This window comes from Hylaeus volcanicus, chromosome 6 (assembly GCF_026283585.1).
Source record: "Hylaeus volcanicus isolate JK05 chromosome 6, UHH_iyHylVolc1.0_haploid, whole genome shotgun sequence".
Lineage (NCBI taxonomy): Eukaryota > Metazoa > Arthropoda > Insecta > Hymenoptera > Colletidae > Hylaeus > Hylaeus volcanicus.
In genome coordinates this window covers 5,882,654-5,898,619 of record NC_071981.1, presented here as the reverse complement: position 1 = coordinate 5,898,619, position 15,966 = coordinate 5,882,654, and the positions used below count along the sequence as shown (strand labels likewise).

The following is a 15,966-nucleotide window of genomic DNA, read 5'->3' as shown; positions in this document are numbered from 1 at the left end:
AGAATATGAAATACGTTCTGTCCCTTTCTCGTGCCACGTGCAATATGTATAAAATTTATTTCTTTAATTTCCTCATATATTCTTTCATAGTTATATCGCTTGTTTCTTGTAGACATTGGAATTTCTTCTCTCTTTAATTAAAACATATACGGTTTGATAAGAATCATGCTTTCCTAACCTCACAAATTGACTTTAAAAATCAGAATAATAATTCATCCGTATTTTGTCACGTATGAAGGATTTCTAGGAACTTGGATTGCATCGGTTACCAGGAATTTCGTGTTTTGCAGCTTGCGAGCAACGGCCTCGATCCAATTAATTCGTCAGAGATCGAGGTCCTAGCGGTCGCCATTATCAACACGGTCAACCACAATTTTCGCGTCTCAATTCTATTCATCCTCGATAGCGATCGCTGGTATAGCAAACCCAAGTAAATCGCGGTTAATTATCCTCGCCGCGCGTGCCACCCCAGACCCAACTTCTAGCATCCCTTCACCCCTCCTTCGCCGTTGTAGCATCCGCAAGGACATACCACAGCCTCTGTTGAAATCAGTTCTTGACTAGACACCGATCGACTCCTACGCGATAATTTAATCTTGAACAATTTTCACATTTTTGAATTTTAAATTCACTTGCAATTTTTACCGAAGACTTCGCATTTCAAAGAACTATATAGTTGTAATAAGCTTTGGTTAATTGTTTTGAAAAATGGTGTAGGGGTAATTCAGTCCTTGAACAATTTTCACATTTTTTAATTTTAAATTCACTCGCAATTTTTACCGAAGGCTTCTTATTTCGAAGAACTAAATAGTTCTAATAAGCTTTGATTAATTGTTTTGAAAAATGGTGTAGGGGTAGTTTAGTGCTTCTGAGGAGAGAATTAACACGTACGATTATATATATTCAAATAATAATAAACAGTGTTCAGTGTTATTGTAAATAGTGTCATTTAGTGAGTATCCAGATTTGGGAACATTGCTATAACTAACAGAAGATGGTGTTGATAATTTGTGAAAGGAGACTCAAGGAGAGACAAAAAAAAGCTAAAATTAAGGTTTGTTTTAATTCTTCCCTCCTTTGTTTCAAAATACGAAAGTAATAAATATAAACATTTTTTTTGTAAACTCTCCACTGCGTTTGAAAAAAATTTATTGTTTGATAGACGTGCATTGTTCTAACCAAAAGAAGTGTCTTCGAATATTTTTAATTTAATGACAAGTACAGGTGAATGATTAAATTAATGCAATCTACAAAATATCACAGGAATCTACAATTTTACATCTCTTGAAATTTTATTCCATTTGATGAAGTATTAATTTCACACCGTGTTTGATTTTCAATAAATCGTTGATTTAAAAGTCAATACGATTTTTCAATTAACAAGATTTTATATTTTCGACGATCACATTTGCAAGAACATCAGCGTGCATCTCCATTCGATTCGTTTCCAGGATCGGGTAAATATACAATTTAACACAAAATTTAATTTACTTTTTCCACGGGAAACATATTCCGAACGGATTAATTTCCGGATAATTCCAAGAATACCTAACGTTCATTTATTTATAATTAAATATAAATCGTTTATTCGATTTTTAAACCCTGTTGTATAGCCAATACAGACACGAGAGTGCGATAAATAATTTACATGAAAAATTCCCTTCGTGCGTATCTCTTCCACGTTGCTATTTTTTGCATGCATTTTCAATATGATATTGAGATCTTTCAACCATATACTTTTAATTGTCGAGCACGAAATTAAATGAAAAACATTGTTACGTAATAACATTGAGAGTTAAACAAACAATAATAAGAATTAAATTTCTTTGCACAATAAAATTGCATTTAGGTATACTTCTCTAGCGTTTTGGGTTAGTATGTTAGCAAAGACGCATTTCCAATACTATGTAGCTTATTTATCTCGGATATACAGTAAAGACTGGATAAGTGCAAGACAGGATCTATAGTCTCACCGATACGTTTCGGCCATTTGCTTTTGTTCCTCGGACCTCTTTCTCTTTCACTCTCTGTCCTTTTCTATTCGCTCGACTTGAGCCAAATTAAAGTAAACACAGAATAGAAACCTCGACTGGATAAATGCAATGTTTGGGTTCTAATTTTCTTACATTTATTCAGTCATTACTGTAAACTATTAAACACAACATATAAAATAAATAAATCCCTCTTTTGAGCTTTCAAAGCTTTAACAAAAAAAACTGTAGATAAATATAATAAATATATATTATATATTATATGCAATGTTTGGGCTTTAATTTTCTTGCATTTATCCAGTCTTTACTGTAAACTGTTAACACAACATATAAAATAAATAAATCTCTCTTTTGAGGTTTCAAAGCTTCAACAAAAAAAAAAAAAAAAAAAACTTTAGATAAATGTAATGAATATATATCATGTATATGTACACTTTCTGAGTGTTCGAGAAATGTCCTAAAGCAACTATGTTTGATTTCAGAGTATATATCAGTAACATTCAATGTTATTAATATACAATATTGCAAGTATTACATACAATACTTTATATAAAATATTATATTATATTTTAATAATAACGTTACCAATACATACTCGAAAATCGTAATTCTATTAGAATGTTCCTCCAACACTCGTCGGAACCGAATACAGCTAGAGAATACATTATTATAACATCGCTATAGTATTGGAAACATAAACAAATCCGCGCTGTACGCGACCAAGCGGAATTATCGCCCCCGACTAAGGCGTAATTACGAGGGCGAATTAACTGGATACCCCACCCCCTCCCCTCCCCTGCAAAACTTGCGTAATAACAATGGTTAGTTTAGCTTCGGGTAACCGTCCCTGTTTCTATTCAGCTGGAAAATTGTCGTGAAATTACACGGCTAGCAACGCGACGATAAACAACAAATAATTGGATCGTTACCTCGAGAGAGAATCAACCCCGAACGCGACAATTAAGGAGGCGACAATCATGCAGACCAGATAAATGCTTGAAATCAGATGAATCCTTTCCTCCGGCGGTCGTTCTATTGCTGGGGATTCAGCGCTACCGGAAGTGGCGCCGCAGAAATTGGCCCCGCACGCTTCCGCCACGACGCTGCTATTTAGTACCGTGACGTTCGCTGGCACCTCGTCCACCGCGTACGAGAGAACTGTAAACGCGAAACGAGAACGTGTTAGATTCTTTTTTTTTTCAATTTTGATGTTAACAAAAATTCGTGGCTAGTAGGAAGGAAATTTTTAGTCGAATTTTCGTTAGATCCTTTGCTTTGTTTTATTGGATGTAGCTTGATGTTTCGTTTTTTCTTCTCAAGTCATATTTATTTAGAATTAATTTGTGATGATTTAAAGGGTCACTTGATTAATGATGATTAAGGTTGACTAAATTATAGAGAAATCAGGAAAATAGACATCGGCAATTAGGAACTAATTCTTCTTAGAATTAATTCTTAGGAACTTAGGATTATAAATAGGATTATATATCTCTATTTATATTTGGGAATAACAATAATTGCAACTTGCATTTTAGAATCATACAATACATTATTGCTTTGATTTATAAAAATATATACATTAAATAACAGATATGGAATTAATAATTCCTCTAAACCACTCAGATGTCAACACACATTCCCTTGATTTATTAATATGAAACCAGTTGAAATTCGTAAATTTCAGGTGCGAACCTAGAGCTTCGTTTCCGAAGATTCTCCCTTTTTCCCTTACTCGATATAAAGCAGACGCGTCATAAAGTTTAAAGTTCCCTAAGGGGATGACAGAGTTCCTAGAAAGTTTTCATTTTCTACGGAGATTTTCTTTTATAAAAAAAAGAAAACAGGGGAGGGAAATTTGTAGGCGAAAGAAATTTTCCAATGTTCAGATTAGGAAGAAATGTAAGAAAGTGAGAAATGTATTCAACTAAGATTGGAATATAATTAGTAATATAATAAGCATATATTTTATATATATGATTAGTATTGATTACAAGTAATCAATGTCATAAATGGATATTGCAATAATAGAGTACAAAAATATTTCAAGGTATTCAAAATTTATAGAAATTATTTTCGTTGGATTAGAATTATTATTCGGAGGATTAGAATCATTTCCCAGTAAATTTTGTTTATCAATATCATAAATGTATATTGCCATAAATATATAGTACAAATATGTTCAAAATTTAAACTCCCAAAAATATTCCAAGACTTTCAAAATTTGTAGAAAATGATTTTCGTTACATTAGATTATTATTAGGAAGATTAGAATTATTTCTCGATAAATTTTGTTTATTAATGTCATAAATGTATATTGCGATAAATATATAGTACAAATATATTCAAAATTTTAACTGTCAAAAATATTCCAAACCTTTAAAATTTATAGAAATTATTTTCGTTGGATTAGAATTATTATTCAGATGATTAGAATAATTCCCAGTAAATTTCGTTTGTCAATATTACAAATGTATATTGCAATAATATACGACAAATATATTCGCAATTTAAATTGTCAAAAATATTCCAAGACCTTCAAAAATTTATAAAAAATTATTTTCGTTGCATTACAATTATTATTCAGACGATTAGAATCATTTCCCAGTAAATATTGTTTGCCATAAATAAACGACCACTCGAGGAGTAACGTCGACGGTAAGTCTGTGAATTGAAAGTTGCTATTCAGCCAACGAGATTGCCCTAACGCGTCCCATTTGCGCATCGAGGTAATCCGAAAATTAGATTCTCAGCTCTATAGAAGCTTCCATCCCGAATCTATCGTTCGCGAGTTCATTCGACCGTGCGACGAACGATACATTGTCGCCGTCACAGAAATGTCACGAGACACGTTGGAAGTATGTAATAAGGGTAGCTTGTTGCATTCGTTGTTTGCATACCTTCCTTCAAAGCGTCGCGGAATTAAAACCAGCCCGTGGCTGGTTAATTAATTAATTTCCGCTCTAAAACGAATCTCCTCGGATTTTTCGTTCATCTAGGTAGCTTTGCGTCGCCTCGTTTTACGGCACTTAGTCGCCTTCGGCGTGGCTTAATCGTTCCTCCATCTGACGAATAGAGCAACACGCGATGCTTTCGTTGCGAAAATTCGCAGCGAAAACGCTCGACATTGTTTCCGTTACGGCAAATTGCGACGCAATCAAAGCGTTCATTTTCAGGACGAAATTGGGGGAGGATAGCTTGGGAGAGATACGCGAGAACGTGCACGCTGCGACTTAAAAGGCAGCCTGATGAAAGGACTGTTACTGCTTTCCTGGCAGAGGACTGTTAAGTATAATTAAATTGACCCCGTCTCAGATACCGATAACTACTCCCAAACCGAATACGATTGTTCGACTAGAAACTCGTTACTCTACTTGATAGGTATTCCGTCTTGTTTCATGGTAGCACTGTAATTACGGTTTTGAGATACCTACGGCGACAATTCCTGTGAAAATACACTAGGAGTACTGGATTGCCATTCAATGAGCTTTGAGAATAATTCAATTACAAATTCTGTACTGTATTACTATTTAATTAATTTTTGAGAATAATTTTATTTATGATTAAATAGTCTGAATAATATTTGTATGATCCTCTGAATTATACACTCAAAGCACTGTATTATCATTTAATGTGCTTTGAGAATAATTTTATTTTTGAGGAAAAAATATAATTTGTGTGAATTGAAATATTGTATTATCATTTAATTAATTTTTGAGAATAATTTTATTTTTGATTAACAAAATAGAATTTGTGTAAATTGATTTATAGTGTGGATAATATGTGTATGGTCCTCTGAAAATACACTCGAAGTACTGTGTTACCATTTAATTAATTTTTGGGAATAATTTTATTTTTAAGGAAAAAAATATAAATTGTATGAATTGATTATAGTTTGAATAATATATGCAGGATCCTCTGAAAATACACTCGAAGTACTGTGTTACCATTTAATTAACTTTTCAGTATATTTTTATATTTAACGAATAAAATATAATTTGTATGAATTGATTAATGCTCTGAGTAATATGTGTATGATTATGCATGACAGTGTGGTAAAAAAAATGTAATTCTTAAATGAAATATAAAATTGATATAATAATTAATTGTACACATAAAATACGAAGATTTTGGAATATTTGCACTTTCAATTGGACACTTCGTTTTGCAATATAACAAAAATAAATTTACATTTTAAAGTACCAAAAAGTACTCCACTTCAGAAAATTAAAATTATTTTCAATCACCTTGCATTACAATAACAAATATATAAAATATATACATATCCAAATATATAAAAATTCCAATCTTCCCCTCTCGAATACATCAAAACGATTAAAACTACTCAACTACAAACTCATTAACAGTCTCATTAAAAATACTCGCCCAATCTTACTTCCCTTCAAAACACACTCGAGAAACCTAACGAATAATTTCTAACCAAGAAATATTTGCTATTTCAGTCCAGTCTCATTTAAACTACCCGGTGGGGGAATTATTTTCCGCGATAATAAAACCTCCCCGCGTTAGCGGCCGAGAAACTTCCTCCTCCGGTCGTCTTATAAAAATGCAAATTGCAAGCTGCTTTTCGCACAGAAAAAAAAGGAAGATAGAAGAAAGTACAAAGACTTAATCGTTAACGTCACAATTATATCTCTGGTAGATAACTTTTTTACTTATCCTTCGTTCCAGCAGCACCGTCCCCGATGCAAATCGCGGTCTCGACTTTGCTCCGACTTAACCCTCTTACTTTTCTTCATTTCTTTTCCCCTCGTGGAAATTACGCGAACATACGCACCTGCCGAAGATATGAGATTTCCCCAGACCTGCGCCATCTGGTAGAACATGAAGAACACACCGAAGAATCTCGTGACGAGGACGTCAGCGGCCACGTCCGAGAGGGTGGAGAACGCCTCGGCGGCGACGGTCAGGTAAGTGCACTTGGCGCACCATAGTGGTCCAGCACCGATTCCCAACAGCAATCCAGCTGGTATCATGGTGTAAAATTTCGGGTAAAACTGGGCGGCCATGAAGGGCACGTACGTCAGGATACAGAGTGATATCGTCCATTTGCATCCCAGCAAGCTGCAACGAAAGCAAGAGATAAGATGCGTTTATGCTTGCAGTCTATTCAAACTTCAGTCGTTACGCGTGTCCCTATTTTACTATGGTTAGTATTATGGTGGTAGTATTACGAAGGAGGTGGGAAACGTTAGGGTAGAGTAGGGTCGTAATTAGTTGTAATAGGGAGCATGGAAGGAGAGAGGAATATTCTTATGATAAATTGTTCGTTCTATACAGTGCGAAATATGTAGTTTGGAATTGTTTAGAATTTTCAGGGTGGTTTATGTTGAGCTAATAGGGAGCATGGCTGAAGGGAGAGGAATATTCTTATGATAAATTGTTTTATATAGTGCGAAATAGTTTGGAATTGTTTAGAATTTTTAGGGTGGTTTATGTTGAGCTAATAGGGAGCATGGCTGGAAGAGAGAGGAATATTCTTATGATAAATTGTTCGTAATAGTGCGAAATAGTTTGGAATTGTTTAAAATATTCAGGATGGTTTACGTTAAAACGGACTGAAGAATTATTATATTAATTTTTTGAATGGTAGCGTAAAAGGTCTTTCAACACGTTGGCTGTCAAGCTAAAACTCGCGAAAATGTCTATAAAGTTAACACTTTGTCATAAGACTATCGAAGATTAGATAATTTAACATTCCTTGCAATATTTAATTTTTTGACGTCACCAAATACACGAAACTTATCCAGATTTATTTTCGTTATTCTCTTATCTTTGGAATTCATTTTTTTAGTTAGTTAATGAAAAGTCCTGTCATCCATTTCTGTGGATGTTACTGTTGTTTAGAAAAGTGTATAATGAATGTAGGTTCCTATGAGTACGTGCTTTGGTATGTTTTGAATCAATTCTTTTTTATTGAAGTTATTAAACTAATATTCTTAGTAACATGCACATAGCTATACGAATTATCAGTACATATACAGGGTGTCCCAGAATTAATCTAAGAACCGGAAATGGGTGAAAGGGTAGCTGAGATGATTCTGAATCACAATTTCCTTTGCAAAAATGTCGGATGATGCTTCGTTTTTGAATTATTAAGGAAAAACCATCGACCAATCACAGAGTCCGAGTATCGCGCGCTCAGTCGCGAGAACATAGGCGAGAGCCAGGATTGGTTGGCCACGCCAGGTCGCGGCGTTGCCAGTTGAGCGCGCGCTATTTGTACGCTGCGATTGGTCGGTGGTTTTTCCTTAATAATTTAAAAACGAAGCACCATACGACATTTTTGCAAAGGAACTTCTGGTTCAGAATCTTCTCAGCTATCCCCCATTACCATTTCTTACACTATTTCCGAGACACTCCGTATACATTTACATTATATTATATGAAATACAATGCAATACGAGTAAACAACTTCGAAAAAAAAATACAAAAACATAAATGAAGAATAATAGGCTTCATTAAGAATATACACAGTTATTTTTCGGAAATTTGTAAATGATTAGCAACGGTTGAACAAAAGACTGGTAGAGGATAATATCCGATTTTGGCGATTTAAATTAATTTAAATTGAGCAGAAATATGAAGAATTCGTATAAACTATTAATCAAAATTATTATTTATGTATAACATAATGTGGAATTTGATCTAAAACTGGAGTTTCTAGTATAATATTCTAGAAAGGCGAGAGATGCACACGAGTTGATCATCTTTAATAATCCTACTGATAGTACATTGACTTCTATTCTTATCAGGTCAACAGCATTATGGATCCGCGTGCATGACTCGATCGTCGACCTCCGACTTGTAGACGACATTAATCACAGGTGCAGATCAATATAAAGTATTGCATTGATACTCCGTAATTAGTGTTCCAATATTCTTTTAATAAATCCTATTATTACTCTAATGATCCTATTATTACTCGAAAAAAAAGAGATAAATTAGTAATCGAATATTATAAACAGAATGAAAAATTATACGAGACGCCAAGGACATTCTGCATAGTCACCAGACGAAAATAAAATTTTATCGATTGTAGGATCGTCGAGAAATATGAAGTGCCTCGCAGACGGGCTATCTGAATTTTAATAGATCCGGTTTTGGCGCACAACGTAAATTAACAACCGGAAATGGGAGGCGGACTGCGACTCCGAGCCAAGGTGAAAATTTCACGGAAAATAAACTTCAATAATAAAGTTTACTGCCGTGATAGCGCAACGATGTCTATATGGTTTCATAAGGAACTGCTGGCACTTAGTTCGCTCCATTCCCAGAATAAAAATCGTCGAACATACTGTTCAGGTTTTAACAAGATACACGCAGTTGTCAGAGCCGAAACACGTGGATATTTTTTCGAGATTTAAATACACGTTTCGTACAGTAAATTGAAATATGTTGCGATAGGTTTAGATTGGTTGGAATAGACGTGGACGTCTTTTAATAGAGTAGAAGTTCAATACTCGTGTTGTAAAATCACTCTTTATTTTAGATTAAAATATTTATTTTAATCTTGACAAATAATTCATAAATAAATATACCGTACAGAAAAGAAATAATTCCTTTGTTTATTCAGGAGACGTTGACATCTTCTAACGAAATAATTCTGAGAGTCCAGCATCGATTTTATCAATTGGAGCAATTATTTTATTTATTTATATTATTATAGGAAGATTTATTTCAAAACAAAATATTGTGTTTATATATTCTCAATCACCTCTTGCATAATTACAACAATATAGACAACTCATATAGTGAATTTCCTATCATCCGTAATAAATATTCATATTAATATAAAATTTATTCTATATAAATAAAGAATTCAATATGGCAGAAATTCGTGCGATAACTTGCAGTATCTCGGCAATTTTCAAATCAATCTCACCATAAAGATTTACATACTACGTTCAATACTTTTCCGGTAAAGTGGCACTTTATTTTATATTAAAACGTTTATTTAAATCCTGACGAAAAGATTCCTGAATGCTGGCTATGACAGCCTGTACCTCTTAAACGTCGTTTGAAATAAAACACAGAGAGGAAGCACTCGTCCGGCCAGTGACTCCTCTTCTGACACTTTCTTTCTGCTTATTAAAAAATGTAAAAGACGCTCGACCCTTTTACAGCAAACGGGTCATAGTGCACTCGAGCACAATGCAGTGAAAGCGAGCAGAAAAAGTTGCTTTTTACGATTTGCGCCCGCGTTTTTAAATACGGCGTAACCATTGCGGCATGATGCATACGTTACAATCCACAACCGCGTTAAGATAAAATTATAGTTTTCCCTCCGGGGTGGGGGGGGGGGGGGGAGAAAAAGCTCGACGAACAACGCCGTTTCGGAACGTCTTTCATTCGCACGAGTTTATTGTTCTGCTTGCACCAGGTAGACCTTCACCGGCCATTCGGAAGTACGTTCTCTTTTATATTATCGCGCACTTCCGGTTCGCTGGGTTACATTGTTAGATTAAGGCGCTTCCAGCGGTATTTTCGCAATAAACTGGCCGAACTACCGCGTTGATGGCAGCTTGTCGTGCAATAATTCTGACAAAGTACTCCGAAAGAGGGAACAAATGTACAGGAATTGGCTCGTGTAATGTATCAATGGAGTCGGGAACAGGAAGATGTCAGTAACACGTGTCGCTACTTCTTACCGAGGGCGCCAATGCGTGAGCCGGATCAAATTTCACACACCATCCTCCCTTAATGTCGCAGTACTGTGTCATTATGGGGAATTTTAATTTCTAAGATGAGACTAACACGTGTATAGAATAATTTCTGTGCGGTTTGAAATTTTCTTTTGAGCCACTCGTGACCGATTGTTATTTCAACGTTGTGCTGGGGTTGGTGTAGGTTGGTACAGGTTTGAATATTGGCATTCATTATTGATATTTCAGTGAAGTTGATGAAACGAAGAGTTTTAGGATTTTTATAAAATAAAATGCGAATGGTACAGAGGATATTTGATTGAAATAATTTATATTCGTGTTAACGATAAATTTAATGGAGATCGGTTAAATGATTCTTCAAAATTTAGTATACAGGGTGTCCTAAAAATGTTGGAGGAGCTTGAAAGGGTTCAGGAAGTTGTTTGAAACAACTTTTTCCTTGGCGAAAATGTTGTCAGAGGCTTCGTTGAGGAGATATTAACAGAAAAGACGGACCAATCAGAGCGCGAGTGTGCTGGTGGAACGCTCGCAGTAGTATAGGCCACGCCTCGTCAGCCGTGCTCGTATACTACTGCGGGCTATACTACTGCGGGCGCTCAACTTTTTGTTCTATGGAGCTTTTGAAAAATCTTAAATTTGAGTGTCAAAGCATTTGGTATAGTCACATCATTTTGTATATCATAGCATTTCTCAATTTTTTGTTTTATGAAGCTTTTGAAAAATCTTAAATTCAAGTATCAAAGCACTTGGTATATTCATAACATTTTATATTTCATCGCATTTCTCATCTTTTCTTAGCACTCCCAAAACCAACGTAAACAAACTTCCACAGCATTTTTAATTGGGTCGTTCACTACACAAATCGATTAACTCCAGTTTTTGAAAAATCTTAAATTTAAATGTCAAAGCACTTGGTATATTCACACCTTATATTTCAATCGCATTTCTCAACTTTTTGTTTCGTGGAACTTTTGAAAAATCTTAAATTTGAGTGTCGAAGCACTAAAAAGTGAGAAATGCGATGAAATATAAAATGTTATGAATATACCAAGCACTTGGTATATTCATAACATTTTATATTTCATCGCATTTCTCACTTTTTATGGAGCTTTTGAAAAACCTTACATTCGAGTATCAAAGCATTTGGTATATTCATATCATTTTGTATATCCTAGCATTTCTCAACTCTTTGTTTTATTAGTACAATGAACGATTCAATTAACGCACAACTTAATCACAGACGCGTGAGATGGTCATTAATTCGGAGAAGAGAACTACTAGACTCCTAGATTTGTAGACCGACAGACTGACAGAATATAAGATTGATAGACTAATAAACTGATAGACTAATAGATTGATAGAATAATAGATTAGTAGACGAATGGATTTATGGACTAATAAACTGATGAAGTAATAGACTAATTGACTACTAGACTAACAGACTGATAGAATAATAGATTGGTAGACTCATAAATTGATGGACTAATAGATTAATAGACTAATAGACTGATAAAATAATAGAATGATAGACTAATTGATTTATGAACTAATAAACTAATGAAGTAATAGACTATCACTTACCTGATAATCAAGGTCGGTAGAAAGATATTGCTAAATATCAGACTCCCGTAAATAGACGCAAGCGTGAAGGTGCCTAAAGATTGGTCCGCGTTGATGGAGCTCTGGAGGTTGGTGGCCCCCATGAACGCCGTGAAATTCACCATAAATGCGGCACCGATCACTAAAATATTCCTCCAGATTCTCCATCGTTCGGAGGGCTTGTATTCGATCCTCTCGATCGGCACTTCTGCGAACTGTCCCGTGGCGTTCGTCTTATCCATCGCCATGATCTGTCCGTTCGACGGAGGTGAAAGTCTCGAAAGGAATTAAAATCTCGTCGAATCCCAGATGCGGAATGGGAGATCACGTTCGGCGATCACGTGGCGGTTTTGCGTATCGAAGCTGTCGGTCGTTACATGAGAACCAGACTCTCAAACGAAGAATTCACGCGACGGGTGAAGAGAGGAGGGTCTCCTGGCGCATGATGAAATATGTTGATGGGTAGATTGAAATATTACCGCGATACCAACCGCGTAGGACGAGTGTTCCGCTTATCAATAGCTTCCGAGTTTCTCTTCCTAGAGACTAGTTGACGAGTGGTGCTTTGGATGCTGGGGACGAATGCGATGGTTTCGTCATACCTGCTTCGGTCGAGCTTGAATTAGTTCTGCGGCTAAATGCTCTGTAACAAATGTTCGCGACTGCGTTAACAGGTGGACTAATAGACTGGTAGATTCATATAATAATAAAATGATAGAATAATAGATTGGTAGACTAATAAACTGATGGACTAATAGATTAATAGAATAATATGTAGATTTGTAGACTAATGGATTGATGGACTAATAAACTGATGAAGTAATAGACTATTAGACTACTAGACTGACAGATTGGTAGAATAAGAGATTGGTAGTGTTACGTGCCGACAATTTTAATTTTAATTTTTTTTTATTTCATCGGCAGGAATGTGTTCGAGATGGTTTACCATCCCGAATTCGTTCTAATCGAACACAAACCTAGCCTTTGACGGTAGTTTGCTAAATTCGTTATGGGAAAGAATACACATTCCCTCCTTGAAATCAACGTCGTCACGCCACTTTCACCCTGCTGGCAACGCCGCGCCGCGGGTAAATCTTGTAAAATATAATATGTTTGGTATGTTTAGTTATGTAAAAATAATAGTATGATGCGTTGCTGTTATATGTCAATTATTATTAAGCAATATGAATGTTCACGCGCCGTGGGAAAGGAAGAACACACAAGCATTATCAAAATAGATAAGAATCCTCTTCACGTCAGATCGTTTTAAATTGCACGCCGAACTTTCGTCGCGAACCGCCAGAAACCACGTTTTTGATATAAGCAGTTCGCGTAACACCTCACGCCACAGTACAGGGCGTCGCGAAACCTAGCGCAGCGCTTTGATCTTCTTTCTCTTTCGCTGACCGACCGCATGGTACCCGCGAAATTAAAACTCTTGAATTGGATTGTATATACAGCCTTAGTCAGCCTAGGAGTCTAACCAATTAGAATTCACTGTCGTTAGGGCTGCACTCTGATTCGGCACCTCCGAAAGTGCTGCGCAAGCATTTTTGTAAACCTCGAACCAAATTGCGCTCGGAATAGCGAAGTCAATAACACTCTTCATCGTTTGTCGCGTCGAGTGCGTGCCAGTCCGAGCGAATTAGTTAGAGCATAGTTGTTTTACCGGTTAAATTCACTGTGAAAAGTGAGTGGTAGGCAAAGACTCAATTCCTCCTTAAACAACCTGACTTCATTTCTTGAATTTTTCTTAATTACTCAATTTTATTTAAAATATTTTAATTTGAAATCAATTGTTTTTGCAAGTATTTATTATCCGTTTATTATATAAATCAATAATCTTCCACGCGCGCGCGCGCGCGTGCGTGCGTGCGTGCGTGCGTGCGTGTGTGTGTGTGCTTCTCCCCTGTCCAGGACATCCGACGACCGACGCCGTTCGTTCCAATTCAGCGATAATTCACATAGTAAATCTTAAGTGGTGAGTGTTTTGTTTCAACACAGTATTATTATATGTATTTTCCAACCGATTGTAACTACTCGGAATGTCAAAAATGATATTTCATTTTCGGGTAACCCTTCATTGATGTTCTCGGGTGGTACTAAATTGATTTTCATCCATCACATGATTATTCCGACAATTTTATATATGTGCGTGTATATTCTTATAAACTGAGAACGAAAGAATGAAAGGCCGTATCTAATTAGATGAGTAAATATTTTGTATCTTGGTATAGTTCGCAAGATAAATTTATTATAATAAATTTTTACATTATTTTCAATTATATCGCATTTCTACTAAACTGTAAAAGCTTGTATTCATTAAATACGGTACCCCTACTACAATAGAAAACTGTATTCACAATTTAATTTCTTAAATCCGCTCGAATCCTAGAATTTTATCCAGATTAGATTTAGAAATTCACACACGAGTCAGGGCCCGTACGGGACTGTAGTGACAAAGACCTGACCTTGTCGATAGGCAAGTAAAATATCATATATATTATTGTTAAAATTAATTTACCCATTGAATTTCGATATTTTTTCAATAGCACAAAAATTAAAATTTTTTAAAACTGTGACGTGGGACGAGATTCCCACGTCACAATAGACTAATAAACTGATTGAATACTAGACTACTAGACTTTTAGACTGAAAGATTGGTGGAATAATAGACTGATGGACTAATAGGGTACTGTAAGGGATGTAGGTTCGCAGGAAAGGAATGTGGAGACAGGTTCTAAGGGAAAAAGGAAATGGTTTATTTATTAACCAATTGTACATATTGCTTTCCTGGGAGAGGAATGGGAAATACAGGTTTGTTCGGAAAACAAAGCTTTCGGCTCAATTTTACAATAACAGAAATTTACAATAACAGAAAAGTATCTCGCGTCGAGGCGTCCGGGTGACTCTACCGTCCATTCCCTGGAAGGCGACCGGCGGTAAATCCAGCCGTTCTTTCCGTTCCAGGGCGGCCAGGCAAGAGCTTCCGTACTCTCCTCTTTTACAGGCGACCGGCGATAAATCCAGCCGTTCTCTCCTGATTCTCGAATAATCAGAAAACGATCCTCACCCTCCTTCCTCCGAGAGGCGACCGGTGGTAAATCCGACCGTTCTCTCCATCTCAGAGGGGAAGGGCAGAAACGCTCCCTGAGCACTCTCGGGCGTCCGGGTGACTCCACTGTCCTCTCCCTGGAAGGCGACCGGCGGTAGATCCTGCCGTTCTCTCCGTCCCAGGGCGGCCAGGAAGAGTCCCCGTACTCTCCCGTTAATGAGGCGACCGGCGGTAATTCCAGCCGTTCTCTCCTGAGCTGCTAAAGGCGTCCGAAAGCTAGGCTTCGTACTCTCCTTACTCATTAGGCGACCGTGGTAATTACCTCGTTCTCTCCTATGAGTGCAGCAAAGAATGCCGCGTCTGCTACCGCGAGAGCGATTCTTATACCCGATCGTTGCTAATAGACCGCAGTCAATCAACAAGCCGCGTTACTATGCGGGCGCGTTCGCGAGCGTTCGCGAACGTTCCCCGCTCGCCCGACCCCGCGCGCCTACCGATGGTCGAGAAATTTCGATCGCGATTTTCTGGTATTGTTGCAGTACTAAATTAACAGACTGATAGAATATAAGATTGATAGATTAATAAACTGGTCGACTAATAGATTAATAGACTAATAGATTGATACAATAATAGATTA

At 36.4% G+C, this 15,966-nt stretch overlaps 1 protein-coding gene across 4 annotated transcripts in view; it reads right to left on the bottom strand.

Moving 5' to 3' along the window:
- Nucleotides 1-15,966, bottom strand: part of LOC128878470 (UNC93-like protein) — a 31,674-nt gene that overhangs the window by 5,518 nt on the left and 10,190 nt on the right. For all 4 annotated transcript variants that reach the window (XR_008457410.1, XM_054126701.1, XM_054126702.1 and 1 more), the window contains exons 2-4: nt 12,257-12,917; nt 6,787-7,073; nt 2,921-3,149 (exon numbers count right to left, since the gene is read on the bottom strand). Coding sequence is in view for 3 of the 4 variants with exons in the window: in XM_054126701.1 (XP_053982676.1) it covers nt 2,921-3,149; nt 6,787-7,073; nt 12,257-12,522 (782 nt within the window). In the remaining variant the exon portion in view is untranslated. The remainder of the gene's footprint in view (nt 1-2,920; nt 3,150-6,786; nt 7,074-12,256; nt 12,918-15,966) is intronic.